This window comes from Euphorbia lathyris, chromosome 9, assembly GCF_963576675.1.
Source record: "Euphorbia lathyris chromosome 9, ddEupLath1.1, whole genome shotgun sequence".
Classification (NCBI taxonomy): Eukaryota; Viridiplantae; Streptophyta; class Magnoliopsida; order Malpighiales; family Euphorbiaceae; genus Euphorbia; species Euphorbia lathyris.
The window spans coordinates 80,179,122-80,192,053 of NC_088918.1; the positions used below are offsets into that span (position 1 = coordinate 80,179,122).

Sequence of the window (12,932 nt, forward strand, 5' to 3'; positions counted from 1 at the left end):
AAAAATTTTTTTAGTAAAAATTTGAAATAACTGCTTTTAACAAAAAAAAAAAAAAAAACTAATATTTACTACCTATTAGTAATAGTAAATAATAAACATCCAACTTTAACTGCAAACATCAAACAGGTGAAACAAACACACCCTTACTTTGTTTTTTTAACCAACACCGTACTTATTTATAATAGGGATAAAGTGCAAAAATACCCCTAATGTTTATAGCCAGAAGCAATTTTACCCCTAAAGTCTAAAATTGTACACCCACAAAAACAATTTTATCCCTAGAGTTGATAAGTTTGATCAATTTCAGATATAATTATAAAATACAGATATTTTGTTCCTTATTCTGTACCAATTATATATCTGTTAGTTCCAAAAAAAGATTTAGTATTTTTGTATGATTTAGTAATAGAATTGTAGATTAATATTTTTTAAATTCGGTGAAATATTTAAATTTTTTATCCAAGTCGTACAACATACAGTATATTTTGTTAACTTGTTTACACGTCTAATCATATGTTTGTGATCTATTACTAATTAGCAATAAACTGAAGCATATGTGAAGGGTATATGACAAGATTCATGACCGAAAAGATAGTTTGATGGGTAAAATTACTTTTGACTACAAATATTACGGGAAAAATTGCATCATTTTAGACGTTATGGGTAAAATTGCTCCTGACTGTAAATGTTAGAGGTATTTTTGCTATCAACAAAAATACTTCTAATGTTTACGGTCAGGAGCAATTTTATCCTTAACGTCTAAAATTGTGCAATTTTACTTTTAATGTTGGCAGTCAAAAGCAATTTTACTCTTAACATTGACAAGTTGGGTCAATTTCACACATTATTATAAAACACAGATATTTTGTTTCTTATTCTGCACTAATGACATATCAGTTTGTTTTAAAAAGAGATTTCATATTTTATGTGATTTAATAATAGAACTGAAATATTTTACATATTATCATATGTTTATAGTCTGTTACTAATGAGTGATAAAATGACTCACATATAAAGTGTAAATGACAAGATTTATTATCGACAAGAAAGTTCGATAAATTATTTTTCAAATTTACCAAACTTGACAATATTAGAAAGTAAAATTACTACCAATAGGGTAAAATTAATTTTACAAGTTAAAAGTAAAATTGTTTCATAATATAAACTTTACCAGGTTTGTTTTTTTCACCTTATCCTTTTACACCGTATCCCTCTGTAACATTACAATCCACCCATTTGAAATTTCAATGGCCAAACTTTAGTTCCAATTATGCCCTCGTATATTAGAGTACACACTTCCTGAAAAACGACGTAGTTTAATCTTTCTGATTACCCTAGGGTTTCCATCCTTGTTTTGGTTCGGTACTCTTCTCTTTCTCTCTTCTGTCTTCGCCGCTCTGTATGATTACACTTCCACAGCATCGGACTGATGAAATGGGAACAAAAACGGTGAAGATGGAGGAAAAAGAAGACCGTATCAGTGCTTTACCAGATTCCGTTATTCACGACATCCTCTCCTTTTTGCCATCAACAAAAAAAGCTATCCAGACAAGCGTTCTCTCAAAACGATGGCAAAATCAATGGACTCATGTCCCTGTTCTCATTTTCGGTTTATCTGGTATGGGTTCTGATTCTGATTCTGATTCTCATTCTGTTCAGGATATCCGTTGTATCTGTAGATTCATTGACAATACCCTAATTTTTCATGACTGCTCAAAGATTAAGAAATTCCACATTACATCGAATTGTAACACTCAGGATTGTAACTATACTGCGAAACTCCGTTTCGTAATAAGGAAAGAGGTGGAGGAGCTAGTTTTGAAAATGTATGGCTACAACTACAAGTTGTTGAATTTCTTTTTCAGCAATGCCTCCTTGATTAAATTAGAGTTAAATTAGAGCTGCTTAATTTTACTTTGACCCCTAATGGAAGAGTAAATTGGGAACATCTCAAAGATTTGTGTCTAGTATCTTGTTCGTGGTCTACTGGAGGGATTGAGAGTATTGTAGCTGGCAGTCCGTTGCTTGAATCATTGGAAATTAAAATATGTAAGGGGTTTGATGGGCTTGCTATTGATTCAAAGTCTTTGAAAAGATTAGTTTTAGTACATAGTTTGTATGGTAACAAGCTTGTTCTTGAAATTTCTTGTCCAAACCTTCTAGAATTTTCTGCTACTGATTTTAGTATCTCCAATAGAGAAATTGAAATCGTTTTATCCGTTAGCACATCACTTCAATTGTTAAAATTGAACAGCTGTATGGAGTTTAAAAAACTTGTTATTGATTCAAACTCTTTGAAGAAATTAGTTTTAAAACAGATTTGTGCTGCAATTGTAATTTCTTGTCCAAACCTTCTAGAATTCTCTGCAAAACATTTGAGCGGCCCTTTTAGTTATTCTGATAGAGAAATTGAAAATGTTTTATCCGTTAGCACATGCACATCACTTCAATTGTTAAAATTAATGTATTGTCGTGGGTTTAAAAAACTTGTTATTGATTTAAACTCTTTGAAGAAATTACTTTTAGTAGATGTTAATGTTGATGCAATTGTAATTTCGTGTCCGGACCTTAAAGAATTGCATTTGTATTCTTTGAACATTGCAACAATTGAATTGATTAATACGTCATCTTCAATTTGTGCTACACTTGACCTTGATTGTGAGGATGAGATGAATTATTTAGAGTTGGGGAGGATGATGCTTGAACAACTTCACCATGTTAAGGAGCTAAATATTGGGCGCTGCTTTATCAAGGTAACTCCTAAAGCAAATATATGTAATTAGCTAATTGTTAGAATTCAAATTCCAATTTGAAATGGAGTTACTATCACCATTTTTTAATTTTTGTTTTCGTTATGCTTGAAGACTCTATCAGCTTTGGAGATGACAGGAGTATCTTCACCGTTAATAAATAACAAATGTTTAAGTTTTGACGGTGGTCCTAATTTTGTTGAGAACCTTCCCGGAATTGCATATGCTATTCGCAGTTCTCCAGAGCTTGAGAAATTAGTTATAATTTTGCACCGTGATAAGGTAATCAATCTTAATTTCAAATTTAAATCAAGCCTTATGTGCAGGAATGAATATATACAATGGGGGCAATGAGGGCACTTAACATTAGAAATGTTAGAAAGATAGAGACTTTAGAGTGATTGTTGGTAGAGAGGGGTGGGAGGGGGAGAGAGTGATATAAGGGGGGATGGGGGATTTGATGAATCAAGGGGCAGAGGGTAAAAGGCGAAATTGATAATGAGATGATGTATGTGTCTGAGGAGTGGGCTCTGTGAGTATGCGTGAGAAAGTGTGCAGGTATTTTCTGTCAGTGAAGAAAATGAAAGCATAGTTATTAAAGGCGCGCCTATGGCGCATGGCGCACCAAGCGCAGGCCTTGGCGCCATGGCAGCCCCATGGCGAGGCGCAATCGCCATGGCGCGCGCCTGGTGCGCCAAATGCAGTTGCCAAAGGCGCACCAAGGCGCGCCTTGGCAGTTAGAGGCAGTTATGGGCAGTTTTTTGGTAGTTACTTTATATATCTGGAATGGAACACATGTTATATTAACAAAAAGTATTAAAAAGGAGAGAGATTATAGGTTTTAAACTAAGTAGAAGACGAAGAGACTCTTTGAAGAGGAAGAGACAGAGTCATTTGAAGAGTAAGAGACAGAGTCATTAAAAGAGGAAGAAGTTTACTAGAAAGAAAACACATTAAACGGATTCAAACAACAGAAACAAAGAAGCCAAAGGGAATTCAACTTTGATGATCAATAGTTTGATGATGCCTTAGATGAGGAGTGTGATAGTGATGATGAGGAGTGATGGATTTGTAGAGTTTTGATTAGGAGTAGAACTTAGGAATTAGTATTCAACTTTAAAGTTTTCTAATATGGGGTTTATTTTGCATTTTAAAATTTATTTATGCTTAAGATATTTTCATGATTTAGTTTTATGTTAGTTTTATTTTTTTATAATTTTTATTTTTTTAAGTGCGCCTTGTCTCACTATGGCGCGCGCCATCGCCATGCGCCATGGCTCCAGGACCCCTTGCGCCTTAGTGCGCCATGCGCCTTTAATAACTATGAATGAAAGGGAAGGAACAGAAAGTATTGACCCAATTTATTAACGTTAAGGGTAAAATTGCTCTTAGCTTCTAACGTTAGGGGTAAAATTGCACCATTTTAGACGTTAGGGGCATAGTTATTAAAGGCGCATGGCGCACTAAGGCGCAAGGGGTCCTGGAGCCTTGGCGCACGGCGATGGCGCGCGCCATAGCGAGACAAGGCGCACTTACAAAAATAAAAATTATAAAACTATAAAACTAACATAAAAATGCAATGAATACTAAATCATGAAAATATGTTAAGCATAAATAAATTTAAAATGCAAAATAAACCCCATATCAGCAAACTTTAAAGCTGAATACTAAGTTCTACTCCTAATCAAAACTCTCCAAATCCATCACTCCTCATCATCACTATCACACTCCTCATCTAAAGCATCATCATCAAACTGATCCTCTTCATCCTCATCAACAAACTCAGTTTCTTCTTCCTCCTCATCTCGAACCCCATATCAGCAAACTTTAAAGTTGAATACTAATTTCTAAGTTCTACTCCTAATCAAAACTCTCCAAATCCATCACTCCTCATCATCACACTCCTCATCTAAAGAATCATCATCAAACTGATCCTCTTCATCCTCATCAACAAACTCAGTTTCTTCTTCCTCCTCATCTCGAACAACTACATGGGCTTTTCCTCGATCCTTGGAAGATGATACTTTAGCCTTTTTTCCTACTCTTCTAGTGTTATATGCACTCTCTTCAACTCCAGCAGCCTTACCAACTAAACCCCATGTTAGAGTATCATTTTCAAACACGAGTTCATCTTCAACTCTTCAAATGACTCTGTCTCTTGGTCTTCTAATTAGTTTAAAACGTATAATCTCTCTCCTCTTTAATACTTCTTGTTAATAGAACATGTGCTCCATCCCAGATATATAAAAAAACTGCCCATAACTGCCTCTAACTGCCAAGGCGCGCCTTAGTGCGCCTTTGGCAATTGCATTTGGCGCACAATGGCGCACCAGGCGCGCGCCATGGCGATTGCGCCTCGCCATGGGGCTGCCATGGCGCTAAGGCCTGCGCCTGGTGCGCCATGCGCCATAGGCGTGCCTTTAATAACTATGGTTAGGGGTAAAATTGCTCCTGATCCAAAACGTTAGGGGTATTTTTGCATCTTAACCCAATATTTAATTATCATCCTTGACAGAGACATTGTTATTACACGCCATCTTCTTCTTCTCTTTTCTCTAATCTTCTCCTCCTTGTTATTTTAAGTTGGGTTTTTGTTCATTAATTCTTTCTGCTATCATTTTTAAGAAATGAGTGTTTCTGAGAATTGAAGTTACAAGAACACACATATAATGATTTGGATTCATGGATTCCACAGTTGCTTTATTTCTATAGTAAGGAATTGTAGTTTTGTTATAATAAAATAAAGATTAGGCAAATGAGAGTTTGACACATGAGACAAAAAGATTTGGTGAAGGAGTAGCTAAAAGCAAGGTGGCAAAAAGGCTTTTATCTCCTCATTCCCTTCCCCATATATCTCCTCATTCTAGCCTTTTGCAGCTATACAAATGGTGGGGTGGGGGTGGGGCTGCCTTCTCTCTTCATCTAATAATATCACAATATTCGTAGCTTACGCAACTTGCTTCCAATGTTTCGCGATCTTCACACTTCCTCTCTTCCTTTCCTTCCTCCATTTTCTTTCAAATCTAGTTTATTTTTTGGTAATGGAGAAGTCACATATATTCAAAAGGAGAAACTGATTTATTATTTCTTCCCATTTGTTTCATCTCTTTTCTGTTACTCTCTCCTTGATTCATCTTCTCCAGATTTCCTCCTATTTATATTTTATGTGTTTGTTTCTTATGTTTTATGAACTTTCTCAATTTTCAAATGCATTCTTATAACTTGCAAAGCATATGGTTTAATGAGCTAATAGATTTATTTTGTCCATCTCCAGTGTTTCACGCCTTATGATTATCCAGACTTGAATGTTTCTGGAGAGAACTATTGGAATTTAAAGGGAGCTGTTTTTTATTGTTTGGTGTCACATTTGAAAATTGTTAAAATATATGGCCTCTCGGATGCTGTTGATCTTCAACTTAAGCTTGCGCTCAACTTTGTTGAGTTCCTCTTGAAAAATGCAAGAGTGTTGGAAAGGATGGTCGTCATTGTAGAAGTTGGTTGTGGAGCTGCTTTTATGTTTAAAGCTTCTCAAAAGTTGTTAAGCTTTTCAAGATCTTCTCCGTATGCTGTTGTTGAGTTGTTACGTGCCAGGTCACCAAAGATATTAGAATATGCATCACATTAAATTTTAGTAGTTTCTTGTGCATCTTTTAAGAAAATTATTCCACGGTTTAGTATCATGTTTAAGGTAATTAGAAATTGTTAATTATACTTTGATGCTAAATGGGAAGGTAAATTGGTGATGTCTAACAGCATTGAGTACAAGATTCAAGAAGGTTGTAAATTGACTGATCAAGCGATGAAATATATTCTATCTTTCTCAAATCGTTAGCGTCTCGAGTTTGATTGATTGGTTTTACTCAGATAAAACCTTGATTAAATCGTTAGCGTCCCAAGTTTGATTGGTTTTACTCAGACCAAACCTTGATAATGTTAATAGACCAAATTTTGTATAGTATATTTAGAATCCTATTTTAGTTTTCTTTTCCTAATTACATCATAAGAATGGAAAACTTTTTCTTTTTTTTGATAATCCTATTTGGAGAAAAGATTATACTTTCTGGTGTATTCAGATCAGAAAAATGATCGGAGTTAGTAATTTAATTGAGACAATTTGATTTTTTTTTTTTTTGAGACAATTTAAAGTTAAGTAGTGACCGTAGTGACCATTTTGAGGGACCAATGGTGCATTTAACTCTAAATAGGGACATGTAATTTTGTGATTGTCTAAGATAAAATTTCCATAAAAGATTTCAATTACTTCGAAATAAGCTTACAGTACATTCCCGTATGTATAGGACTTTTTGTGTGTATGCTTAGTTTGTTCTATTAAGAAATAACAATACAATGTAAGATAAGGCTGGTTGAGAAGTTGGGTGAAATTAGATTTTTATCCTATTCGTGTAAATTTGATAATATATTATAAATATTTGGAGATAAGGTGTAGAAATACTTTTAATGTTTACAGTCTGGAGCAATTTTACCCCTAACGTCTAAAATGATGTTATTTTTATATCTAATGTTGGCAGCTAAGAACAATTTTATTCTTAACGTTAGCAAGTTGGGTCATTTTCAGACATTATTATAGAATATAGATATTTTGTTTTTTTATTATGTAACAATTACATAACTATTATTTCTAAAAAAAAAGATTTAATATTTTTTATGATTTAATAATAAAATTAGAGATTAATATTTTTCAATTCGGTGAAATATTTGAATTTTTTTTGTTCAACTCGGACAAAATACAATATATTTTTTATTTATTTATTTTTAATTTTTTCATGCCTAGTCATATGTTGATGTGTGATAAAAAAAATATGATGAACATAGGAAGTGTGGATATCAATATTCATGACTGATACGACAGTTTGATGAATTATTTCTCAAATTGTATCAATTTATCAATATTAAAGGTAAAATTGCTCTTGGTTGCCGATCTTATGAGTAAATCTGTAAAATTTTAAACGTTAAGGATAAAATTGCTTATGACTATAAACGTTAAAGTATTTTTGCACCTTAACCCTAAATATTTGATATATTAAAAAAAACACCTCATGATCTCCACTATAGTTTTGGATATTTATTCTCATAATGTAAATTTGTTGGAGAACAAGTCATTATCCTTCCTAGTGCTTACAGTATATACATTTTATATTTAGCTTTTAAGCCATGTATAAATTATAGTTTATGGTAATCAGATTCACTCTGTTTTTATTTAGGTTTAATATATCATTTTCCCCCTGAATTTGTTATAAAAACTTGATTGACCCCTGAATTTTTAAAGTGTCTCGATAACCCCTAAACTTGTACAAAATGTTTAGTTAGTTCTATAAACTTGCATAAAGTATAATCAATTAACCACTCAATTGTAAAAAAGTAAGTTAAACGTGGAAGATATGTTACACGTATCTTAAAAAATAAAACGATTAATGTCAGGATATGCGATTCTAATATAGAGAAGAATTTTTTTTATAATTGAACAAATAAGAATTTATTTTTTAATATGTTTTAACCTATTTTGTGAATTATGTAATAACATTATAAGGCACGTACAACATATATTTCGTATTTAACTTACTTTTTTACAATCGGAGTAATTTATTACATTTTATGCAAGTTCAGTGAGCTAACTGAACATTTTATGCAAATTTAGAGGCTAACAGAACACTTTGAAAGTTTAGGGGGCCAATTAAACTTTATAGATAAGTTCTGGGATAAATGATGTATTAAGCCTTTTATTTAAGGTAGAAGTCCTTAAGTTTATGGACACCTTGTGTAGCGAACTCCAACAACAGTATAGTGCTTAAAGTGTTTATTTGCGTGCATTATGATAAATGTTATGCCTATTATGCGGACATGGCCGGTTCCAGTATTTTTGAGGTACCAGGTACGACCGGTCCTGATATTTTTATGAATCCTAAGAGAAAAAAGAGATTAGAAGTTCTTAATAAAAAAATTTGCACTTAAGAGTTCAAAATAAAAATTTGTACATATTTTAAATCTAAAATATCATATTATTTGATCATTTTCTAGGAATGAATTTTAGACCTAAAAATATCATATTTTAATCCTAAAAATATCATATTTTAGACCTAAAAATTATTACTTTTAGATTGGAGGTCCTCCTAACCTGAAGGTCCTAGACGACCGCCTAAATGCTGCCCACCCCTGGAGCCTCCATTGGATGGAAGCATGATCGAACAATCACTATAGCACAAATTCAATCATGGAAGGATTACAACGTGAATGTTATTAGCTACTAAAATACCATGAAATACAACTTGTTACATTCAATGTTACGGGTTGTGTGATCTAAACTGATAAAAAAAGATAAATATATAAGTAATTAGTGGAGGAAGACTCGATCGGAACTCGACAGTGAATTAACCTTTTGGCACAAAGGAATTTTAAGATACCAAAAATTGAGAAATTATAGAAGAGTGTAGAGAGAAACGTGGGTTAGGGTTAACAGAAGAGTATATATATTGTTTTTAAATACAATCACAAACCTATTGTCGATGTTGCTCATTAATTTGGAATGTCAACTAACATTTAGAATATAATAACATTATCATAACATATTGAGAACACCTTGTGATAACATAAAAAAATATTTGAGATTCTGTCTTTAATAGATTCGTTTTCTCTCCTTGATGACTTGTGGAGAAATTCCGATTAGCTTCCGTCCCTGTGGGGGCGTCGTTGGGTTCGACGGGGGGAAGCTCCGATGCCAAAGTCAGTAAGGAAGAACAAGAAAGCAAACTGAATTGACAAAGGGTAAGTGAATGTGTACCTTGATAGCCTGACACATAGGCTATATATAGTCATGAAGTTGTAACTCTCAGTAACTAGAAAGTCTCCATTAATGTCCCATTAATGGCGGTTACAAGTTACCCTTAAGTTGGCGGTTAGCTAATTGATAGCTCATTAATGGTCTTTATTGTTAGATCGGCCCAGCCGTTCTAATGGCGGATTGAGAGCTTATGGAGATTCGCCTCACAGTTTCGTCCGCGGGTCTCTCTTGACGAGTCCTAGGTGATCCGCCCGTCGGATCTCTTTACTTCGATACGCCGCGGAATTCTTGTATCAGGCGACCAACACGTGGCGTTCTTTAGGCAAATATCCCTTTTGATTATTGGGATAATATCACAATGTTATTAGAAGCCCCCCAAAAGTTCCTTTAAAGTCCTTTAGGGCTTTTGAGCTTCTTTGCGCGCCGTCATGTCTACTTACATTAATGAGCACTCTGTTCGATGCCAATCGATGGATGACACGTGTAGCAGGCGCATCACCCGAGGAGAGAGAAGACGCCTTCTTCTGTTTCCCTTTTCTCTTTCTTCCTCATTCATTCTTCTTCTCCATTTTCTTTCGCATCTTCTGTGCAGAGCTTCTTCGGAGTATTTCCAGAATCTTTTAATCTTCTACTCTTCATGTAAGTTCATTTTTTCGTTCTGTATATTGTGTTTTGAATGTTTAGAAGTTCCTCTTCATCTTCTGGGTCTACCTCTGAATTTTTCAATTTGTCCTCTCCTTCCGAGGTTGTATTTAGCTGGACCTCTTCTTCGTCGGAAAATTCTACTTCCTCCGAAGGTACGGTTAACTCCGATTTAGCTGAGTTGCTCGACTCGGCGTGTAATCGTGATCGAACTCGTCTAGATAGGAGCCAAAACCTTTCTCCTCCGATTACCGGTACTGCTCCGGCCATAGTCCTTAGGCGTTTTTCCAGGACGATGGCCTCTTCCTCTGCCCTACCTAGAAAAAAGAGACCTCGAGCGGAGTCCACTCCGTCTCGTATGAGTGCCGCGGATCTAGCGGATCTGGCGAGTAGATTCCCATGGATAAATAACTATGAGACCCAATTGGCGGAGGCTCATCAACGACCCGCCTGCCCGCCAAGCAGATTCTTGACAGTGTACTTTAGTCACGTAGAAAGAGGATTTCGATTGCCTCTTCCCAAGATGATGGCGGACATCCTTGCTTATTTTGACATTACGGCTAGCCAACTACATCCTAATGGCTGGTTAGACATAGCTTTAGATTGCTATCTAGCCTCGAACTTAGGAGTAGTGTACACTCCCCGTATCTTCAGAGCCTTTCATAAACCATCAAAGCGAAAGTCTGAGTCTTTTCTCACTTTTGCAAAATTTGGAGTGTACTCGTCGTTCAGTGGAAAAATGTCCAACGTCCATTGCTGGGACGAAAAATTCTTCTACGTGAAGATAAATGAGGGCGAATCTCTAGGCTTCCCAACATATTGGAATCCCAAACCTTTACATATGGCGGGAGATATGCGTATTCTGACGAATAGTGATGAGGTGGTAGCGGAGCTCATGAAAAGTGTCAAGGCGGATGCCTGGACATATGCCGATGCCCTAGTTAATCATTGAATATTAATAATAAGCTCTAATATTTAGCGGATCCAAATTCACTTGATACCAAAAAAAAACCGAAAAGTGCCAAACTAGGGTTAGGATTTCGGGTCCCTATTTCCATCGGAAACGGGCCAACGGGAAAAACCCACATCTTTAGATGTGGGCCCCACCTTATTTCGGCTTAATTCCTTCGTCTAGGGCCTCAAAAACGCGATTTTGTGATTTTCGCGCGGTTTTAACCTAATTTTCCATCCATTATTCTATTTTTTTATTATTATTTTTTGACCTAATTAATTTTACTCTTTGACCTAATTAATTTTGCTTCTTGACCTAATTAAATTAACTATTCTCTTTTGACCTAATTAATTTTACGTCTTCACCTGATTAATTTATTTAATTAAACGTTGACATGAAAAATAACTAATAAGCTCGTTTTTAGTGTCAAACTAGGGTTAGGATTTCGGGTCCCTATTCCCATCGGAAACGTGGCAACGGGACAAACCCACATCTTTAGATGTGGGCCCCACCGTATTTCGGCCTAAATCCTTCGTCTAGGGCCTCGAAAATGCGATTTTGTGATTTTCTCTCGGTTTTAACCTAATTTTCCATTAATTATTCTTTTTTTATTTTTTTGACCTAATTTATTTTACCCTTTGACCTAATTAATTTTACTTCTTGACCTAATTAATTTAATTAATTAAACGTTGACATTCAATAATTTCACGCGCGCTTTTAACCTAATTTTGCATGGATTATTTGTTTTTATTTTTTATTTTACCTAATTTTGCATGGATTTGAACCATTTAATTTTACTCCTTGGCCTAATTAATTAATTAATTAATTAATTGTTGAATATTAACAATAAGCTCTAATATTTAGCGGATCCAAATTCACTTGATACCGAAAAAACCGAAAAGTGCCAAATTAGGGTTAGGGTTTCGGCGTTCCGGATTCCATTTTCATCGGAATCGGGCCAACGGTCAAAATCCACAGCAAAGCTGTGGGCCCCACCCCCGTTTGGCCAAATTCGGACGTCTAGGGTCTCAAAAATGCGATTTAGTGATTTTCGCACGGTTTTAAACTAATTTTCCATGCATTATTATTATTATTTTTTTGACCTAGTTAATGATTATTTTTACTTCTTGACCTAATTAATTAATCGTTCAAATGTAATAATAAGCTCTAAAAATTAGAGGATCCAAACCCGCTTGATACGGAAAAAGAAAAAACGTCTATACTCTTAGAAATATAAAGAAAAGCGAAAAGCGTCGAATTAGGGTTGGGGTCTGGGGACCCTATTTTCATCGGAAACGGGCCAACGGTAAAAACCCATAGCCCAACGGGCGGTGGGCCCCACCTTATTTAGGCCCAATCCCGCCGTCTAGGGCCTCGAAAAGGCGGTTTAGTCATTTTCACGCGCGCTTTTAAACTAATTTTGCATGGATTATTATTTGTTTTACCTAATTTTGCATGGATTTTAACCATTTAATTTTACTTCTTGACCTAATTAATTAATCGTTGAATATTAATAATAAGCTCTAATATTTAGCGGATCCAAATTCACTTGATACCAAAAAAACCGAAAAGTGCCGAACTAGGGTTAGGTTTTCGGGTCCCTATTTCCATCGGAAACGGGCCAACGGGAAAAACCCACATCTTTAGATGTGGGCCCCACCTTATTTCGGCCTAATTCCTTCGTCTAGGGCCTCAAAAACGCGATTTTGTGATTTTCACGCGGTTTTAACCTAATTTTCCATCCATTATTCTATTTTATTATTATTATTTTTTGACCTAATTAATTTTACTC

The 12,932-nt window shown here is 35.0% G+C and overlaps 1 protein-coding gene across 1 annotated transcript; it reads left to right on the forward strand.

Moving 5' to 3' along the window:
• Positions 1 to 1,310: 1,310 nt before the first annotated feature.
• On the forward strand, positions 1,311 to 6,569 carry LOC136205126 (putative F-box/LRR-repeat protein At5g02700). The gene is made up of 4 exons (XM_065995608.1): positions 1,311 to 1,618; positions 2,683 to 2,753; positions 2,865 to 3,032; positions 6,025 to 6,569. Exons 1-4 carry the CDS (start codon positions 1,402 to 1,404, stop codon positions 6,373 to 6,375), a joined length of 807 nt encoding a protein of 268 aa, XP_065851680.1. The 5' UTR covers positions 1,311 to 1,401; the 3' UTR covers positions 6,376 to 6,569.
• Positions 6,570 to 12,932: the final 6,363 nt, after the last annotated feature.

Coding starts and splice junctions, on each gene's coding strand:
- LOC136205126 (XM_065995608.1), top strand. CDS start 1,402: ATGATTACACTTCCACAGCATCGGACTGATGAAATGGGAACAAAAACG. Junction 1,619..2,682: donor TCTCATTTTCGGTTTATCTG/GTATGGGTTCTG, acceptor TGAATTATTTAG/AGTTGGGGAGGATGATGCTT. Junction 3,033..6,024: donor TAATTTTGCACCGTGATAAG/GTAATCAATCTT, acceptor GTCCATCTCCAG/TGTTTCACGCCTTATGATTA.